The sequence below is a fragment of the Scheffersomyces stipitis genome, chromosome 1 (assembly GCF_000209165.1).
Source record: "Scheffersomyces stipitis CBS 6054 chromosome 1, whole genome shotgun sequence".
In the NCBI taxonomy this organism is placed as follows: domain Eukaryota; kingdom Fungi; phylum Ascomycota; class Pichiomycetes; order Serinales; family Debaryomycetaceae; genus Scheffersomyces; species Scheffersomyces stipitis.
The window spans coordinates 414357-433282 of record NC_009068.1 but is presented as its reverse complement, the minus strand read 5'-3'; the positions used below and the strand labels follow the sequence as shown (position 1 = coordinate 433282).

General features: G+C 40.6%; 7 protein-coding genes across 7 annotated transcripts; 2 read left to right on the top strand and 5 right to left on the bottom strand. All coding sequences in view use genetic code 12, as the record gives it.

Annotated features, from left to right (window-relative positions):
• Positions 1 to 875: 875 nt before the first annotated feature.
• VAC8 (vacuole memebrane protein required for vacuole inheritance) lies at positions 876 to 3490 on the top strand. The gene has a single exon (XM_001387686.1). It carries the CDS (start codon positions 1379 to 1381, stop codon positions 3062 to 3064), a length of 1686 nt encoding a protein of 561 aa, XP_001387723.2. The 5' UTR covers positions 876 to 1378; the 3' UTR covers positions 3065 to 3490.
• Positions 3491 to 3525: 35 nt separating this feature from the next.
• PICST_28136 (predicted protein) lies at positions 3526 to 4908 on the bottom strand (the record flags this gene model as incomplete). Its single annotated transcript, XM_001387284.1, has 1 exon — positions 3526 to 4908. The coding sequence occupies one exon, from the start codon at positions 4906 to 4908 to the stop codon at positions 3526 to 3528; it is 1383 nt and encodes a 460-aa protein (XP_001387321.2).
• Positions 4909 to 5387: 479 nt separating this feature from the next.
• On the bottom strand, positions 5388 to 6380 carry NEP35 (nuclear ATPase; the record flags this gene model as incomplete). Its single annotated transcript, XM_001387283.1, has 1 exon — positions 5388 to 6380. The coding sequence occupies one exon, from the start codon at positions 6378 to 6380 to the stop codon at positions 5388 to 5390; it is 993 nt and encodes a 330-aa protein (XP_001387320.2).
• Positions 6381 to 6581: 201 nt separating this feature from the next.
• Positions 6582 to 10856, bottom strand: NUP145 (Nucleoporin NUP145 precursor (Nuclear pore protein NUP145) Contains: Nucleoporin NUP145N (N-NUP145) Nucleoporin NUP145C (C-NUP145); the record flags this gene model as incomplete). Its single annotated transcript, XM_001387282.1, has 2 exons — positions 6582 to 10526; positions 10623 to 10856. 2 exons carry the CDS (start codon positions 10854 to 10856, stop codon positions 6714 to 6716), a joined length of 4047 nt encoding a protein of 1348 aa, XP_001387319.2. The 3' UTR covers positions 6582 to 6713.
• A 553-nt stretch (positions 10857 to 11409) lies between these two features.
• PICST_52834 (predicted protein) lies at positions 11410 to 13119 on the bottom strand (the record flags this gene model as incomplete). The annotated part of the gene is made up of 2 exons (XM_001387281.1): positions 11410 to 12698; positions 12852 to 13119. 2 exons carry the CDS (start codon positions 13117 to 13119, stop codon positions 11410 to 11412), a joined length of 1557 nt encoding a protein of 518 aa, XP_001387318.2.
• Positions 13120 to 15436: 2317 nt separating this feature from the next.
• On the top strand, positions 15437 to 16075 carry PIS1 (phosphatidylinositol synthase; the record flags this gene model as incomplete). The annotated part of the gene is made up of 1 exon (XM_001387685.1): positions 15437 to 16075. The coding sequence occupies one exon, from the start codon at positions 15437 to 15439 to the stop codon at positions 16073 to 16075; it is 639 nt and encodes a 212-aa protein (XP_001387722.1).
• Positions 16076 to 16321: 246 nt separating this feature from the next.
• On the bottom strand, positions 16322 to 18829 carry APC5 (Anaphase-promoting complex (APC), subunit 5; the record flags this gene model as incomplete). The annotated part of the gene is made up of 3 exons (XM_001387280.1): positions 16322 to 18406; positions 18458 to 18520; positions 18578 to 18829. 3 exons carry the CDS (start codon positions 18827 to 18829, stop codon positions 16322 to 16324), a joined length of 2400 nt encoding a protein of 799 aa, XP_001387317.2.
• Positions 18830 to 18926: the final 97 nt, after the last annotated feature.

Sequence of the window (18926 nt, the reverse complement as noted above, 5' to 3'; positions counted from 1 at the left end):
CTTCATTGTACTTTCATTGTATTGTCATTATTGTTTTGTTGAAATATGGTAGTGGGGCCATTGGTTAATTCAGGGAGCTCGTCCCGTACATTTAGTGAGAGTCGCGGAACAGTTGCCTGAGCAACAAATAGCAGCGAGAGATAACAATGGCTAGGGAGGGGTGCTGGAGGTTTGTGGTAATAGCTTGCAGGATACCCTTACTGTGTTTGTTGTTGGTGTCATTGGTGAAGGAATTGATGTCTGATGGTGGTAGCAAGCCACGGCAATTCTGGGGTGAAACTTGGGGCAGCCAGAGGTTTTTATGCCAGCCGGCCCTATTGTGAGAGTTCCGGTCCCCAAGTTCACAACTCTCTCGCTATTCTGCACCATTTTCCGTGCCGCTATTTGGTATTTTGTATCGCTATGGATCTCACTAAATAGTCTATTTTTCGCTAGAAAAATTACCCGCAGTAACATGGTGTCACCACGAAGATTGAACCAAGTGACGTTTACCCTGCTAATTCCTTACAATGATAATTGCCAGGTGTTCGCTCTGCTAGATGCTACAAACTATACCAATCTGCGACACGGTCAATTGTCCGACACAAGCTGAAAACACAGACGTAAACACCACCAGTCTTTCAGGTTTTCTGTCAAATTTTGAAAAACTTATATATATACTGTGCCTCGCTCCTCACTAATCTCTGATAGGCTCCCTCAATTTCTCGCTAATTCATCCTCACTACACCTTCCTATCTCCAAAAATTTCCCTCTATCGCTCACAACCTGCCATCCACGGTGTGCATATACCCATCAAAATTCTCGTTAAACACAATTCAATTTTGAGACGGTTTCCAGTCACGCCTACAAACAACTCAACTACTCTTCACCATCATCTCCAAACGCAGCGTTATTGCCCGCAAACAGCAACTCCGAACCTTGCCGTAAGCAAAAGCCTGCTGCCTTCCGTTTTTCATATTTTATCTGACTTTTTGCCAGCCGCCGGAAGAGCTCTACTCTAGAAATTACTGGAGAGAAGCCAGATATCATCAGATTAAGAGTATTCGCCGAATATTAGAAAATCCAGGAATCCACTCTTGGACTCTTGAAAATCTACAAGAGAACTTCCACTTCATATTGTACTCAGATTAGAAGTCTGATTGAACATAATTGTGATTGTTACCAACAACTGTTGTGTCTCTGTAGAACTGCTGATATATCTACAGATATCATATCACAGATTATCCACCAATTCATAGAACTGACATATCACAATCGTTACTATTGATAGTATCCAAAGTCACTAATATCATCTTTTCGTAATAGTTACTAATACTATTTGATAGATCTATTGTATCTGATACTTCTAGCTCATTCTATTCATCACATATCATTTCCAATGGGTATCTGCTGTAGTTGCTTGAAAGGCCGTCTGGGCGACGGTAGTCAAACACAGCTCCTTTTGGCCGAAAATGAAAGAGAAGCAATCTCTGCCTTGTTGCAATACTTAGAAAATCGTCTGGACGTAGACTTTTTCTCAAACGGCCCCTTAAGGGCTCTCAGCACTTTGGTGTATTCGGAAAATATCGACTTGCAAAGGTCTGCAGCTCTTGCATTTGCCGAAATCACCGAGAAGGATGTCCGTGAAGTCAACAGAGACGTTTTAGAGCCGATACTCATTCTTTTGCAAAGTACCGACTCAGAAGTGCAGAGAGCGGCCTGCGGAGCCTTAGGCAACTTGGCTGTTAACACCGAAAACAAGATTCTAATCGTGGAAATGGGCGGATTAGAACCTTTGATCAGACAGATGATGTCGACCAACATAGAAGTACAATGTAATGCTGTAGGCTGCATCACTAACTTGGCTACCCAAGACGACAACAAGTCCAAGATAGCAAAGAGTGGAGCTCTTATTCCGTTAACCAAATTGGCAAAGTCAAAGGATATCAGGGTGCAGAGAAATGCCACTGGTGCTCTTTTGAACATGACCCATTCCGGCGAAAACAGACAAGAGTTAGTTAATGCTGGAGCTGTGCCTGTATTGGTATCGTTATTATCTAACGATGATGCCGATGTCCAATACTACTGTACTACCGCCTTATCCAACATAGCTGTAGATGAAGCCAACCGTAAGAAACTCGCCAGTACAGAGCCCAAACTCGTAGGTCAATTGGTCAACTTAATGGACTCTCCATCCCCCAGAGTACAATGTCAAGCTACACTTGCCTTGAGAAACTTGGCTTCCGACTCTGGATACCAGGTTGAAATCGTCAGAGCTGGTGGATTACCTCATTTAGTCCAGTTGTTGACGTGTAATCACCAGCATTTGGTACTCGCTGCTGTAGCATGTATTAGAAACATTTCTATACATCCCTTGAACGAGGCCTTGATCATCGAAGCGGGTTTCTTAAAACCATTGGTAAGTTTGCTTGACTACACAGACAGTGAAGAAATCCAGTGCCATGCTGTTTCGACGTTGAGAAACTTAGCTGCATCTAGTGAAAAGAACAGAACAGCTTTGTTAGCTGCTGGAGCTGTAGACAAATGTAAGGAATTGGTATTGAAGGTGCCATTATCAGTGCAGCTGGAAATTTCTGCTTGTTTTGCCATTTTAGCCTTGGCTGACGATTTAAAGCCAAAGTTATACGAAAGTCACATTATTGATGTTCTTATTCCTTTGACATTCAGCGAAAACGGTGAAGTTTGTGGTAACTCAGCAGCCGCGTTAGCCAATTTATGTTCTAGAGTATCCAACGACCACAAACAATATATCTTGAACAACTGGTCTCAGCCAGATGAAGGTATCTATGGGTTCTTGATCAGATTCTTGCAGAGTGGAAGTGCCACCTTTGAGCACATTGCATTGTGGACCATCTTACAGCTCTTGGAATCCAACAACCTCGAGATCAACTCGTTGATCAAAGAAAACGAATCCATCCTTTCAGGCATAAAGAATTTGAGTGCATCTCAACAACAGGCACAATCACAATCACAGTTGAATCAGCAAACCAGTGAAGATCAGTTCGATGATCCAAAAGTGGAACTCTTCAACTTGACACAACAAATCTTGCAAATCTTAGGATAAAAAAAGTTAGGATAAAAGAAAAAGTTGGAAGCGTCACGCTGTGTAAGTCGAGACGTTATTCAATTAGTTCAGTACGTTTGATTTAAATTCTTTTCCTTTATTATGATGACAGAAAAACACTACTATTATGATTGTTGTTGTATGTTGATATTGTTATTATTGTTGATTGTTATTTGCTTGATTGGTTTGCTTTGTTGAACGACTGTTTCTTGTTGGCTAGATTGTCTTACACCTGTTTGTTGATTGATGTTTTTTTCCGCTATTTAATTCTATAATATCATTTTGCCAGTTCTATTGTACCACCTGCTTTGTTCACGATTAAGAACTTGGCTCCTTTCCTTATTTATACAACTTATACATTTGACTACTGTGTCAAGCTACATTTTAGTTTCATGTTAAATAGTAAGAATGAATTTAACTTTACCCAATCCCTGTTTATTCATAATATATTAATATATTGATTAAGTAGCCATTAGTTCGACCTGGTTCGAAGAAGTTTCTTGTTCGTCTATCCTTGGAGTACTGTCACTATCGATATTTTGAGTACTGTCATTGTTGATCTTCAAATTCTCAAGTTTGTTTAACAAGGAGTCCTCTTCATTAGTTTCAGATTCTTCCTTATGTAACTTCTCTAGTTCCTCTTCTATTTCCGAGTCTTCGATATGAGCCTGTTCTAGAGACAGCGAAATCTCGTCTGTCTTTGTCATTTCTTCCTCAATGGCAAGTTTAACATCATCAATGTCGCTGATCTCGATCTTTGAATTCAAATCTTTCAACAATTTTGAGCTGCTAACAAGCTGGGCATAAATCTCGGAATTCAAATGGGAATCTTCGATTTTCAAGAGAATCGAGCTCAACTCACTATAAGACGAATAACTCAGATTCAAAGACTTGGTGAATACGTTCTTGAGGCCAAGTAGATATCGAAGTCTATCCTTCTGTTCACTTTTACTCTTGATCGTCAATACAGACTTCATTGTGGTTTCAATTTCTTCGATCTTGGATTCCAAACTTGTGTTCCTCTTCTTCAAGTTGAGTATAGCAGATTTGACATTCACAATCTCAACTTCCAGATCAGTTATTGGCTCCTTATCAAATTTTATGTAAGTCTCATTAATCTCTTGTCTCGTTTGGCACTTTTCTGTGTCTCTAGACCAATAAAGCAAAACTATGGAAAGATCTAGTTCGGTCAAGGAATCGTCCTTAGAGCGCAAAAATTCGTATAGTGACAAGAAACCGAACAATTTACTTGTGACTGAACTGCCAGCTTTAGTAATTTCTTTTCGGACGTAGTTGTAGAGCTTTTCTGCTAACTTCGTAAGCAATTCCCACGAAACATATCTTTCGTCTATAAGAGTACCACTACTATCCACAATCTTATAGTTTCCTATACCGATGGAACGAAGTCCGTAGCGTACCCAATTTGCTGGAGAAAATAAGTCAAGAATAGCCAGCGGGTTTATCACTTTCAAATAGCTTCCCTTATGAGCAATATACAAAGAGTAGGGTACCATCTTGTTGTTTGAAACAAGCTCATCTAATACCAAGTCCAAGCTTTTGGGTTCTCCATACGGAAAAACCGCTAGACTATGCGCCAAACTCAGATTATGCGTCGTTAGTGAGATGTTCGAGTCGCCAATGCCATTATTCGAACAGATATCGTGAAGAAGCGAGGTCCAGGCACTGATGTTAGCCTGATATCCTTCTGGATTCAACTGTTGAAGCTTGCCAAAGTTGGAGTAGAGAGAGACCAATCTCGATTTGGAGAAGAGAGGGTTTTGTGTAATGATCTGGTCTATAAGCTCCTGTTGTAGGTTCTTGTCATTGCTAGCTATAGGCAGCATGGTTGCAGAAGAGTGTACTGTTTATGTGGATTCGCGATTCTGATGCTCATAGTTAAGTACTCACTGTAAGGTATAAATTCCCATAGTTAAGATTTATAGTGCGTATAGTTAATTTAGAAGATGCACATAGATAAGACACTTAAACCATATAGATTCTATAAAGCTATATGGACGAGATGTGATATATGCTAAAGTGAAGTAAGCCAAGTCTGATACAACAAACTAAATCAAACAAGTCTTTTGTCTACAAGAGATACAGATTTCGGCAATCTCTACATATAGCTAGAACTGAGACTACTACACTGTTCAAAAAGTACATCGTAGCAAGATTAACCTATCGCTATTTACACCTATTTATGTCAACAAATTATGAGGACAACATCCGGAATATCTATAACAGCCTCTATAATATACTCTAACGATACGAACAGTATCTTCTATATCTCTGTGCGTTACTTTTCGTTACCATTCTTTCAATATTACAGAAGAGACAATTTTCCCATATTAAGCTCAACCTGGTCCCGCAAGGCATCCACTACATCCAAGATCGCCGTGGCCGCAGGGGAGTCAGCGTAGCTATCAAAGAAACATTCTCCTGAGTCACAGGCCCTGCCTATGCGAGGATCCAAAGGTACCGAGCCCAAGAACTTAATATCCAACTCCTTACACAACTGCTTACCTCCACCGGTAGTTGCCTTGAATATCTGAGATTCTCCTTTACAGTTGGGGCACACAAATCCCGACATGTTTTCAACCAAGCCCAAGATTTTGATACCGGCTTTTCTACAGAAATTGATTTCCTTCCTCACATCGAGCAACGCTACTTCCTGTGGAGTCGTCACTATGAGTGCACCGTCGATGCCTACTTCCTTCATGTACGTTGTTACTGAGAGATGTTCATCAGACGTCCCTGGTGGTGTATCTACTACCAAATAATCAAGATGCTCCCCCCAATTGACATCCTTCAAAAACTGCTTGATTAAGCCGTTCTTCTTAGCACCACGCCAGATAATCGCCGAATCCGGATCCGGAAGCATAAACGAGATGCTCATCAACCCCAAGTTGTCGGCGACATAAACTGGTGACAATCCAGAGTTCGACTGATGCACGGACTCACCCTCAGCTCCCAACATGCGAGGGAGCGATGGCCCACAGATATCCAAATCCATAGCTCCGACTTCGATATCTTCGTCGGCAGCTAGGGCCCACGACAACATAGACGTGAAAGTCAGCTTCCCCACCCCTCCTTTTCCTGAAAGAACCAAGATCTTGTGGTCTATCTGCGCTAAACGTTTGTTGATGTGTGGTAAATCAGGATCGGGCCCCTTAGGTAGCTGTGAAGAACATATGTCTTGATTGGGGCATCCCTCACACGCGTCGTCTTTGCCCGCTTGCTCTGATTCCGGACCCGGACAATGTTCCGGCTCTGGTGCCTGTAACTGAGTCTTCGAAACTTCTATAGAGGGTGCCATATGGTGTTGTTGAGAAGAAGAACGGTAGATAGCTTGTCAGACGACATTACATATTTGATATCTGACAAATAGCTCACGTGATCCAATGATAAGATGATCATCAAGAAATGTTTGCTCTATGTACAGTACGGCCATATACACTGGATTTCTATCTTGTAGTACTAGCAAAACCACAAGTCTTTACCATTCTTATAATACTACTCTACTACTCTACCGTAATATTATTCTGTTATAGACTGCTGCACAACTTTCGTGCAAAATATTTACTATTATATTACCTTTCTTCGCTATATTACTGTTCTATGCTATACTACTGTACAATTCCTTTACTCTTCATACATTATCTGTCTGGAGTCTCACGGAAAAGTATTTCTTCTCACTTTCACCAAGATATAACTGCTGGACCTTACCTTCAACACCGTCAACATCGCTTCTCTTTTCTATAGCAACATCCCCAACCTTTCTAGAAATGATCTTGAGAGCACTCTTGGTTTCAAAGCTAGAGATTTCCTTAGCTAAGGGAATATTCGACAACAAGAACCTTAACACTTCTATGTTGTTCTCATCTCTGGTCAAGGCAATGTACTTTTCATAGATTCCGGCCCCGCTGTTCCATGTAGAGATAATCGTACCTTTCTGGGGAAAGCGAGAAATCAACTCAAGCAAGCTGTTTTCTGCGTTCTTGTTCTTGGAAATGACCACATGCGGACCCAACTTCGTTATGATCACGAAATGTGCATTCTCCCACAACTGGGCATCTATGAAAGCTTCGCATTCACCCCAGTGGTCACCATCAGCTCCTTTGCTGATGCCAATAGCTTCTGAAAGCAAACCAGTGGGCACCTTCAACACCGAGACCAAATAATTCTTGTCGTCACTGTTAATGTTCTTGATACTAGAAATCACTACATCTCTCAATTTGTTTTTGCTCTGTTCGTCATCCGACAAATGGGAGTAGACAAAAATTGCTTCTTTCCACAACTTGACACTCTCCAAATACATCCCAAACGACAAGGAAATGCCATCAAACGTAGTATCGACAACATCTGAAGAAATCACTTTGAAGAAAAACCACTTCAACTTGCTATTCAACGATGAGCTGATCAATTTCTTTAGCGCTTTATCCTTACCATCGGTTTGGAAACTGCAGTAAACTTGCAAAATATCAATAACTTCACTAGCTTGAGAGGCAGCATTATCAGATCTCTCAAGTGAATCATTAAGAACTTCATGCAACTTGGCACTTTCATCTCCATAGTATAATTTCAAAGCCAAGTTGATGTTCCAGGGCAATTCATTGACAAAGTCATCAAATTCGCCTGACAAAATCTTATAGATCTTGACAACAGGACTAGGTATCAAGTGTAATGATGAAGAGTCTCTCCATGCCTTTAGTTGTTGACTAGCGATGCCCCTCACCGCATCATCATTGGAGTCTGTTAAGGTCAAGATAACAGACAAATGCGAATTGTTAGATTCTAGGGCTATGTTGATGGCTTCCTTCAAGTCACCAGCACAAACATATACAAAAATGAGTTCCAAGGAATTGGACTGAACTTGGCTAATGAGAATCTCAATATCGTTCGAATTGTACTCTTTCAACCAAATATTGAAAGCTCTCTTCCTTCCTGTTTCATTCAAGTAGTTCACTATATTTTGTTCAAGTTCGGTATACTTCTCGGTGGACAATTTGTCGAAAAGTGAGGCACCGAGTGAAAAGAGTTGTTTCTCATCCTTCACCAGATCATTAGTAATGAGACTGACAAACGACAAACCAGATGTCTCTACAACTTTAGGGTAAGAGTTAGTCCTGGTTTCAATAATTGTTTTGGTCAAAAAATCATAGAGGATTCTAGAAATGTTGTTGGGGAAAATCTCGTCATCAACCTGTGGTTCAATATCTTCAATCACAGCCAATTTGTTGTCTCTGCTTGGAGTTGAAATTTGATCCTTCTTTAACGATTCTCTATTGAAATCAGCAAACAAGACGGCATCGATATCTTCAGGGGAGATTTGTTTCTTGGCTCCTTCAGAGTCTCCAAAAGACTGAGCCAAGGCACTGTTCATGTCATTCGCCAACTTCAACTGGACAATCCAATCTTCTGAAGTAGCCAAGTTGGGCCAAATCTGAATGCTATCGAATACGGCATCGTTAACAATTTCTGGCTCATAAGCCTTCTCATTGACGATCTCATCCATATCAACATCGGCAGGGAGGTTACCCACCAATTGTTTTAAATAGTCAAAGTTGTTTCCACCATCGGACAAGTCTTCATTCTCAGCAAACACAATACTGTCTGGTGAGACAGATCTGTCGTTTTCATCTGAGTCAAGTGTTATATCGCTGACATGTGACAACTCATTAACAACATTTTCCTTTCTATGTAAATCCAATTGGCTGTTGATCTCATTGTTAAGAAGCTTTCTCTTGAAATCTAACGGACTTTGCTGTGTAGTATTGGCATATTTCCAACCACCGGGTACAGCTATGGTCTGATTGAGAAGCTTCTGTTTCTTGATTTCCTGAAGGTACTCACGATTCTCGTAGACTCTGGAGTATTCCAACTCAGCAGTTTCTTCATATTCGTCTTGTTTTCTCTTCATTTCCATGTACTTCTTAGAGAGTTCAGTTCCATCATCTTCAATCAAACCCCACACACTGAAATGTTTGACTTTGGACACCCATACAAAAGTGATGGGGTCATAGGTGACAAACTCCATACCTTTCTGGAGCTTCAATTGCTTGATGTAATCTCCTACTGGAACGCCCTCCCTGGGCTTTGCACCTTCTAAAGTCACTGTAGCAGGAACATTGAGTCCCATACCTATAGGTGGCTTATTATGAGCATCATTAGTATAGAGAAGAACAATCATTCTTTCAAGTTGGAAGGTATTGCCAAAAAGCTCTTTTTCCAACAGTACTCTATTGGACTGAGCACTTTGCATTGTAAGAGACAAGTCCACAGGGAAATTGTAGGCTAGTTGTCCAAATCCCTTTCTTCCAAGAATGAAGTTATCTATGGACGATAACTCTTCCAAAGACATGGAAGAGAGCTCATCAATAGAAGGAGACGACCAGTAGCCGTCTTTGTTGTATTTTATAGAACTTTCTTCTTCTACTTCTTCAGTAAGTTCCACACTTTTGCCGATGATAGTCTTCAGATTAGACTTGTTCTTTACATCGTCATCTTTCAAGATATTGTACGGATATCTAGAAAAGCCCTTCTGAGTGTTTTGCTCCAGTTCGCCTTCACTATCTTCATCACTGGAGTACTTGTCTGGCAAAATATCGTTGCCCAAGTTGGTTACATTTGCCAATCTAGCTCTCTTGGTATTGATTACCCTGTCGGCATCTATCAAATGGAACTTTGATGGCTTGGATTTTATGATCAACTTCTTGATAGAGCCCATACGACGTGAATCGACGGAAGAACGGAAAGAAGGTTTGGACACTCCATTTTTGGGTCCTCCAGAGGCTTGCTGTTTTGGCAATATGCTCTGGTTTATGTTAGACTTCGTATAGTTGGAGTCTGTAAACAAACCCCTGATACTAGAAAGTCCAGTACTAGCAGCCGAGTTTCTGAACACCCGGAACGTTCTACCTAACTTTCCCAATAGACTTGATTGAGGCTTATCGCTGGATTTCTTTTCCAAGTATGAGAATCGCCTTTTTCTGTCTCCAGTATCTTTTGCTTCGTCTTCTGCTACGAGGTTGTTAGTTATAGACTCCGGCATTCCCGACAACGTTGTCTGGAGGTTGGTTAGCACCTTATCATATGAATAGGGGTTACTGGTATTTATAGTAGGCTGATAAGTAGTCTGCTGCTGAGGAGCACCAAACAAACTAGAACCTACATTAGCATTAGAAGATCCAAAAAGACCTCCACCTATGTTTTGATTTTGTTTCTGTATTGATCCGATTCCGCTTCCAACAGCATTAGAACCAAAAAGACCGGCACCAGAAATGGCATTATTAGTAGAGCTATTTCCAAAGAGTCCTCCTGATGTCGGCACTGTATTGCCCGAGTTTCCAAAGAGTCCTCCGGATGCTGTAGCTGTGTTATTGGTGGGATTTCCAAAAGTTCCAGAAGGAGCCTGTCGTTTTGAAGACTCAAACAAACCTGACGACATTCCCGTTGAAGCAGTCTGTTGAGGATTACTGGCATTACCTGAATTGCCAAAAAGACCGCCTGCACCAGCCGGTTTGGCAAATAGAGCTTGGGAAGTACTGCCACTGTTGACTTTAGAGTTGCCGAAGAGACCCCCGGAAACGGCAGAACCCTGCCCCGAAGTTGGGTTGGTGGCGTTTGTTGATCCAAAAAGTGTTCCAGCAGCTGAATTTGTGTTTGATGAAGCCCCACCAGAGTTCCCAAAGAGACTATTAGAGCCACCAGAAAGTCCGCTAAATGACGACGACTTGGCAAATCCGGTAGAAGCCCCCCAGTTATTGTTGCCTGTATTTGTGGAGCCAAACATTGTATTCGATTAGAAAGGGTGAAATCAATAATCAAATAGAATGACGAAATGCAATGAAAATTCAATAATTATAGTAAAAAAAAGTCTAAAGTGAGAAATGAGAAATGACAAAAACAATCAACGCTTCCAGAACTCAGGGCTCGGTACTGGGAATAAATACAGACTGACTGTCTGATGTAATTGACACGATTGGAGCTCCACGCCGACTTGTTGGGATTGCTTTTGCTGAAGAAGAAGCGTTGTTGAAAGTTTAAGACCTTAAGCTACAGATCGAGAAAACAAAAAATAGATGTGTGTACTGTGGATTACGCATCTGTGCGAAAAACTACGCATCAGCAAGAGTAGGCGATGATGGAAATACGAATAGCTAATGTTAGTTCCAGATACAATTCCCGCTTTCAATTCTATATATGTCCCGTGAGTCCAGTATCTTGAATATATCTACTCCTTATATTACATAACACTTTACAAAGATCATCGTAAATCAGACTTTTAAATTATCTTTAATTAACTATAATACATTGACTCTATAATACAGTAGCAGTTGATACAACTACTCGTTAGACAACTCCAACCGGATGCTCGACTCGGCGGAGAACCAAAACTTGTCAAATTTTCGCAAATTGCTCTTGCTGCTGTACACCTTGTTGGGTATACCTACGTCGATCAAGTAATGCTGGACGTCACCAGAGTCCAAGTGACCGTTTTTGTATGCTAAGATCAATCCTGTTATAGGCAAGCCCATCGAGACACACCATCTGCTGTTCAACTTTAACGAGTCGTCCAGAAGAGTCCCTGAACCACCATCAATGCCCGACGGAACATCAAACGACATGATCTTGTTTTGTTGATGAGGCTCGTTACACCATTTCATAAGACTGCGCAATTCCTGTTGATCTTCATCTTGGAAGAACACGTCTTCCAAATGATCATCATAGCCTTGTAAGGCATCAATGATCAACTCTACAGGTGTTTCCAACTGGTGGTTAACTATATCAAGCAATTCGTGAACATTTGAAGTGATAATTTTGCCACCACAGTTCTCAAACAACTTCCATTGCTGGAGCAAGTCCTTGTCCTGATCATCAGAATTGATCAAAAACGCCAAGACTCGTACACCATGGTTGGTTAAATGACGTCCAGTAGCAAACGCTCTACTTCCACAACGGGCACTGCCGATCAACAAAAGCACCAAAGGCGGCAAATTGTGGTTCTTTCGATTACTGAGTCTCGTGGATCCCCCCAAAATACTCTTGGCTATCAACAGAGATAAGTTGGTAGCGCACACTTCTGCCATTACAGCCAGGGAAATGCCGTAACTTTCCGCGGACAAACGCTCGATCTCTAGAAGTTGGACAGGTGATGCTAATGGGATTGTGCTCAAGTTGTCAGCATGGACAAGTTTGAGGTTCTGGGTCGAAGCCAAATGGGCATCTTTGAAGATATTGGCAGAGCTAGTTCCTGTTCTGTCAGCCAACAGCATTCGCTTAGAGGCGCTTCCGATATTGTCCCAGTTGTCGCTTTTATTGGCCTCAAGAACCATCTCGTCGTTGTCGTACTTTTCTTTCTTGATTTTGTTAACATTGTCTACCTTGTTGTGGCCCACAAGTCTATCGTGCGGATTGACATGATCCTTCTTCTGGAAATCAGCAAATACTGACTTCTTGTCAAACATAGCCAAATTGGCAGCGAAATCAAACTCCTCCTGTTTGATGTTGGTAACATCGCTTCCAGTTCCCCAATCAGGATCTGCAATCGAGCCTGCCGAGGACTGGTAGCTATGATGAATATTTTGAGCAGCCTTAGCTGATTTCATTCTGGGTGTGTTCAGTCTGCTAGTGGCTAAATTATTACGAGGGGTACGTGAAATGCTACGATTAACGTCGTTGTGGCCACCAGAGCTTATATTCTCCTTGTTGTTCACGGCTGTTGCTTTGGCAAATACTATAGCATCATCAAGCGGACCATTATCACCATTATTGTTCACGTTATTACTGATGCTATTATTATTGTTTCCATTATTGTTCAGGTTTCCATTGCCATTCTTCTTCTTTTTATAGAAATCCGGTGGCAATTGAACCACCTTCAAGTCAGCGATTTGCGAACTGTTGATATTCAAGTTGGCCAATTGTTTGCTAGGATTAAAAGACTGAAAGGCATTCGACAACGTGATTTCGTTGCTGTTGACCTCCGAAATAGTTCCCGACGACTTCGAGCCGTCCTTGAGGAACAAGTCTACCCTGTAGTTGAGAAACTCAGTCATGAGGACGAAGAAAAGTGGAGAAGAAACGAGAACAGATCAAAAAAGTCCACTTACGATTAAAGTGAAAAATCGAGTGATAGTCGCACGCGCACGACTTTGATGAAGTATAGGGCAAAATTTGGAAGGTGGTATACAGCTTTTCAAGAAGGAATACTATAAACGAAATGTTATAGGATAAAGAGATGTAGAGAGAAAGTGAAATAGTTGAATTATTCATTCTCAAAATAGACTTACGACTAATGGACATTTTTCAATCCATTTCCAGACTATTACTCACATATTTAAATAGTGCGGCAGATTCTTTAAGATAAGATGACAGTATAGCATCTTCTAGGTTAGATACATTCTCAAGTGTTAATAAGTAATAAAGCGCATCATTTCGGTATTGAAACAGTGAAAAGATTCGAATTTTAACTAGTACTTCAAAATTGCTTCTGGATTGAAGAATCCTCCGTCTTCTCAACAAAATATCGCCTTGGCCGATTGTGAGGATTAACAAAATTTGCACCCAATTTCGCAGCAATTTCCTTGGTTCTCACTTCGGAATCTCAAGTTATCGACCTCGAATTGCATGAGTTTTTCACATTCGTCGGTATAGGTCACAGTTCCAGAAAGGAATCTACCAGTATCGTAATACTGTCTTCAAAAATAGCTGGTCCGTGACAGAATGCAGCAAAGATACCTCCAGACATGGCCAATTCCCCAACTCCTTCAATACCTACCAATATAAAATAGTATCGTTGACACCTGCATTCTTTTTATGGCCCCCAATTCTTGGTCGAACTGACGGTTTGCCTCTGCAACATTACAAGCACTTAATTCATCAAGTCATCAGTGTCAAGACGGGCCCAGCTTAAAAGTCAATCTTGTAGCCTTGTTTCTAGAACTCCAGGTATGTACCAAATCTGCTGTTCAATGAATACGCCAGTCACCTCTCCTTCACCAAAAACAACTAACAACGATAATACAGCAAGGTATTTATGGTAAGCATTGGAAGCTACTGGGCGTTCTTGAAAAAATTCGACAATTTGAAGACTTTTCAGCAATGAGTATTCACCAAGCTTAATATATTCGTACAACCACCATTCAAAGCGAGCCGATTATACCATTGGACACCATAGATCTAAGGAGCGTGCTCTAGTGGTCTCCCGCTTCTTCACACAAAACAATGCAGAGTCTTGATTACACAATTCGAGGGTCCTTTCGCTTATCAGTGTCATAATTGGTATTGGTTGCACGCCACAGCACAACCTCACAGCCATAATAACCAGCTGGCTTTTTGGATTATAACCTAGTCACTAGTCGCCGAATGAAAGGATTAGTCTCTTGTAGCTCTACGAACATAAAATTTCTGTCTTTGGCACAGTTAGCAAGATGTCCATCTGACATCACATGTCACAGATTCTGTCAGGGTAATTCCGAAAGATAAATTCCACAAACCCATAGATAGAAATGAATACTGTAATATTATAGACAGTTATGTCTGGAAATGTAGGAAGTTACATTTAAACCACATACAGCTTAGTCATCATTGGAATGTCCCTATTGAAGCAATTCACATTTATGTAGAATTTGCACATACCTCATATTTCCATATCCAGAAGAAAACCATTTATCGCGTTCAACAAGTTCATTCAATTACACCAATTTACCACTATATCTCTCTAAATTACATATCTGCTATTTCCAACATCTACTCAATCCATATATATCCTCACAGCATCATTTTTTCACTCTCATTGTACTCCTAGTCTCGTTTCTTTCGTATCTCCACTTTTACCGAAGTCCGCCGAAATAAGTGTAACAAAAGTTTTTTTCTGCCGACTCGTCCACCTGCTAGCATCTGGCTCTGGAGTAACTTTTCACCCTCTTCTTTTCCTGGAGCAGGTACGATTCTGGCTCCAAAACCAATTGTTCTACTGGCAGCTTCTGCGGATATTCACTGCCTAGTTAGAGAGTGCCCCTGCTATTGCCGGCTGTAATTGAACACGCTTGTTGCTGCTTCTAGTGTAGATTTTCCATCTCCAGCCTTTTGCGGGTAAACTCCTCCGGCTTAGTACTCTGGAACTTTTCACATTCTGTGATCTCGAGAAAAAATTGAAAAATCTCCAGACCCAATTAGTTCAACACCTGATCCTAGCAAGACTCACAGTGTACTGAATTCTACACCATTCACCGAAACCAACAAAAGCCACAAGCTTCTAAACAAACATACGAGTTTCAATAAAGTTGCAATTGGATCCGCCATACAAAATTACTAATAATTTCAGTAAATCCCAAATTTATCAGTACTTATCCTTTCGCATATCACATCACAATGTCCAAAGTCACAGTAAACGAGATCTTCCTATACATTCCCAATCTCATTGGTTACTTCAGGATAATAGCAGCTGTATTGTCTTTTTTGTGCATGAAGAACCACCAGCTTCTCACCCTCATCTTTTATGGTATATCAGGATTTTTGGATGCCTTCGATGGCTATGCAGCTAGAAAGTATAACCAGGGAACTAGATTTGGCGCCGTGTTGGACATGGTCACTGACAGATGCGCTACTTCGTCGTTGATCGTGTACTTGGGCACCCTTTACCCCAAATATACCTTTTTCTGGCAACTTCTCGTATCGTTAGATTTGGCTTCTCACTACATGCACATGTATGCCATGTTGAGTTCAGGCTCCACTTCTCACAAGAACGTCGACTCTACCCAGTCTAGGATTTTATCGTTGTACTACACAAACAGAACAGTCTTGTTCTTTGTTTGCCTTGCAAACGAGGTATTCTACGTAGCCATCTACTTGCACTACTACAACTGGTTCTGGTTGGGCACCTTCATGGTTTATTTGAACGCTCCCATCTGGTTATTCAAGCAGTACACCAACGTCGTTCAGTTGAAGAGTGCATCACTCATTTTGGCTAGAATGGATGCCGAAGACAAATCGAAGTCTAAGTCCACATAGCCTGGTACATATTCATCATAGAGATGCAGCTCAGATCGAGTCCGTACATTTTACGATTTGGGTGCCTTTTTATACAATTCTACACTATATATCCAGAATGCAATGTTTCAATAGATCAATAACAAATAGTGTACTGTCTATTGAATAGATATTGAAATGATTCAAGTGATCAACTTTAGCTCATCCCATACACTATTTAGTATATGTAAAGGACAATATTTCGTAGCTAACAATACGAGTAGTCATTCATGGCAATATAAAGCCATGTGAGCTTTCTACTTGTACTCGCTCATGCAATTGTTCAAGCCCCTTGTCAGCATGCTCAATAAGGCTAGCCTCATTAATATAATGTGCCATCTCTTTTTCAAACATGTAGGCATCTTTCAACATCACAATACTGACACTCTGATTAAGTCCATTGATACAGAGATTCAAGAACTTGAGAGCCTTGTTGAAAACAGCTCTCTCCTTACCGACTTTGAACATTTGGAAGCAAATCTGGGCTAAGTCAAGATATGCCTGCGAAACAATTTCGCCATGACCAACAGCTAACACTACAGGCATTATTTCCTGGAGAATATCGTATCCATCTTGGTAATAACCAAGTTTATTCAAGGTAGAAACCAACAATACCAAGCCTTCTACAACTACAGTTCTGAATCCAACTTTTTTACCATGCTCTATCTGTTGAATTATTAGGACAAGACACTTCGAATTGTTTCCACTCAAGTTGTAGATTTTGCATTTGAGCAAGTTTAACTTGATGCTCAAGTAGGTGTCACTGCTTGGTAAACTGTTCAACTGATCAGCAATCAACATCAATGCACGCGAATAGTTCTGAAGATGAATCTCTACTTCAACTTGGATTAAATTCAACTCGTTTTTCAAATCAATTTCCTTCACTTCGTTGTTAATCAATACTTGTATGATCTCTTTGCAAATCTTGAATCTCCCTTTGAGAAAATTCAATTTGATCATCATTATCAAACTTCTGCTCTGGATAGCATTAAATAACGAGTAGTCCTCTTTACCGACTTCACGTTTCAACTTAGTCAAATCTTTGTACGCAGCATTGGTATCACCCTGAATGAATTTAAGAAAACTGGATCTTATCATTATTGAGATTCGATCGTTCTTTTTATCAGCAGAGTCTAAGAGAATTTGTATATACGCATCACTCAAGACTGGATTACCGATTCGACTCCACACTGTAGCAGAGAGTTCCATTGACCTAACAAAGGACGGTATTTCGTCATTAATAGAAATGTAACTAGCTTTCAACAAACTTTCCAAGTACGAAGTCATGGAGCCACCATTATTCATAATTTGTAACGTTTCGAAGTTATAGCTCATAGAATACAACAGAAGCGATACCAGTTGAGATTTCTTAATCAAAAAGTCAAGCAATTGCGATTCGTTGTTGTTATTGTAGAAACTCTGTCGGTTCCATAATTGTGGTTTATTTTTCATGAAGTTGAAGAGCCACGATAGAATGTATGTTAGGGTAGCATTATCCTTGTTTTCTCGGGCCACCGAGATAGCCTCCTCTATTGCATCTATAGCCTTTTCATCTTCGCCAAAAAACTGGTGCAATGAAGCTCGTGATATTAATGCAAAATGGTAGAAGTACTTTGAGTTGTTTGAGACCATATAATCAAAGTATTGGTGCAATGCTTCAAATGCTCCAAGATAGTCACAGCCGTGTAAAGCTTCAAGATACTTTATATAGTAATGAGATGGTAGATGGTTGAAGTTGATATTCTGAATCAGACTCGTATTTGAGTTGGGAGACGTCATGATATACATGATATCCTTTAAGATCTGTGGTGTAGGCGTTCCATACGTTTCAAGTAGATGAATCTGACGTTCCAACAACGTTTGGAGATCGTGTTTAGGTACCAATAACAACCGCTTATTGCAGTCTACGATGGATTGCGCAGTTGTCGGTATATCAAAGCCGATGTTTTCTTTCAATTGAGCGTTCAACTTGTTGTATAAATCCAGATCTTGAATGTTGGATTGAATCTTAGTAGAATGTAAAGAATCTGAACTAGAGCCTCCAAAGTTCAAATACTTCAGCCTAGACGACGATCTGTATTCTACAAACGCTTCATAAAGTAGAAAGACCTCATCGAACTTGAGCAATCTAAACGAAGTCGTGATCTTATGAATGAATCTACCTAGTAAAGAACGCGAAGAAAGTCGCTTATGGCCGTAAACATCTTTCACACTGACTGCAGTAGGCAGCAATGGGTAAACAAAGCATGCTGTGATGCTCTGGTCCAAGCTTTCTACAGAGTTGATTGACCAGAGTTTGTTGAGAAGTTCTTTCTCTAGCTGACGTAGATGGAGAAGTTTACTATCATCAATATTTACTTTTACTTCCTCATCTTTACATTGATTTTCATCTTGCATTTGATTTTCGTCTTGTATTTCATTTTCTTCCTGATCTTCCTGATGTTTATTATGGTCTTGTTGTTCTTTCTGTACATTGTGATGTACAGCATTGCCAATGACCTCCTGCTCCAACCAATAGCAGAAATCTGCCATTGTAGGAAGAACCACTAAAGAACCGTTCAGATCATAAATCGGTTCATTTTCTATGAACTTGATGATAGCACGTAAAATTGGTCTGATCAAGGACGAATGGACATATTGTTCACAGTAAAGTTGCACCAAGAGCAAAGTGGCTATCTTGTGCGGCGACAAGTCCTCGGTCAAGAGGAGCTTGACGTTCTGCGAATGAAGAGACATTGGATCTCCTTAGTCATTAAGTTCCCTTTATAAACGATGACAAGGAAAAGAACCAGTTGCAAAATGAAAAATGTAAATATTGATTCATTTCGCGACT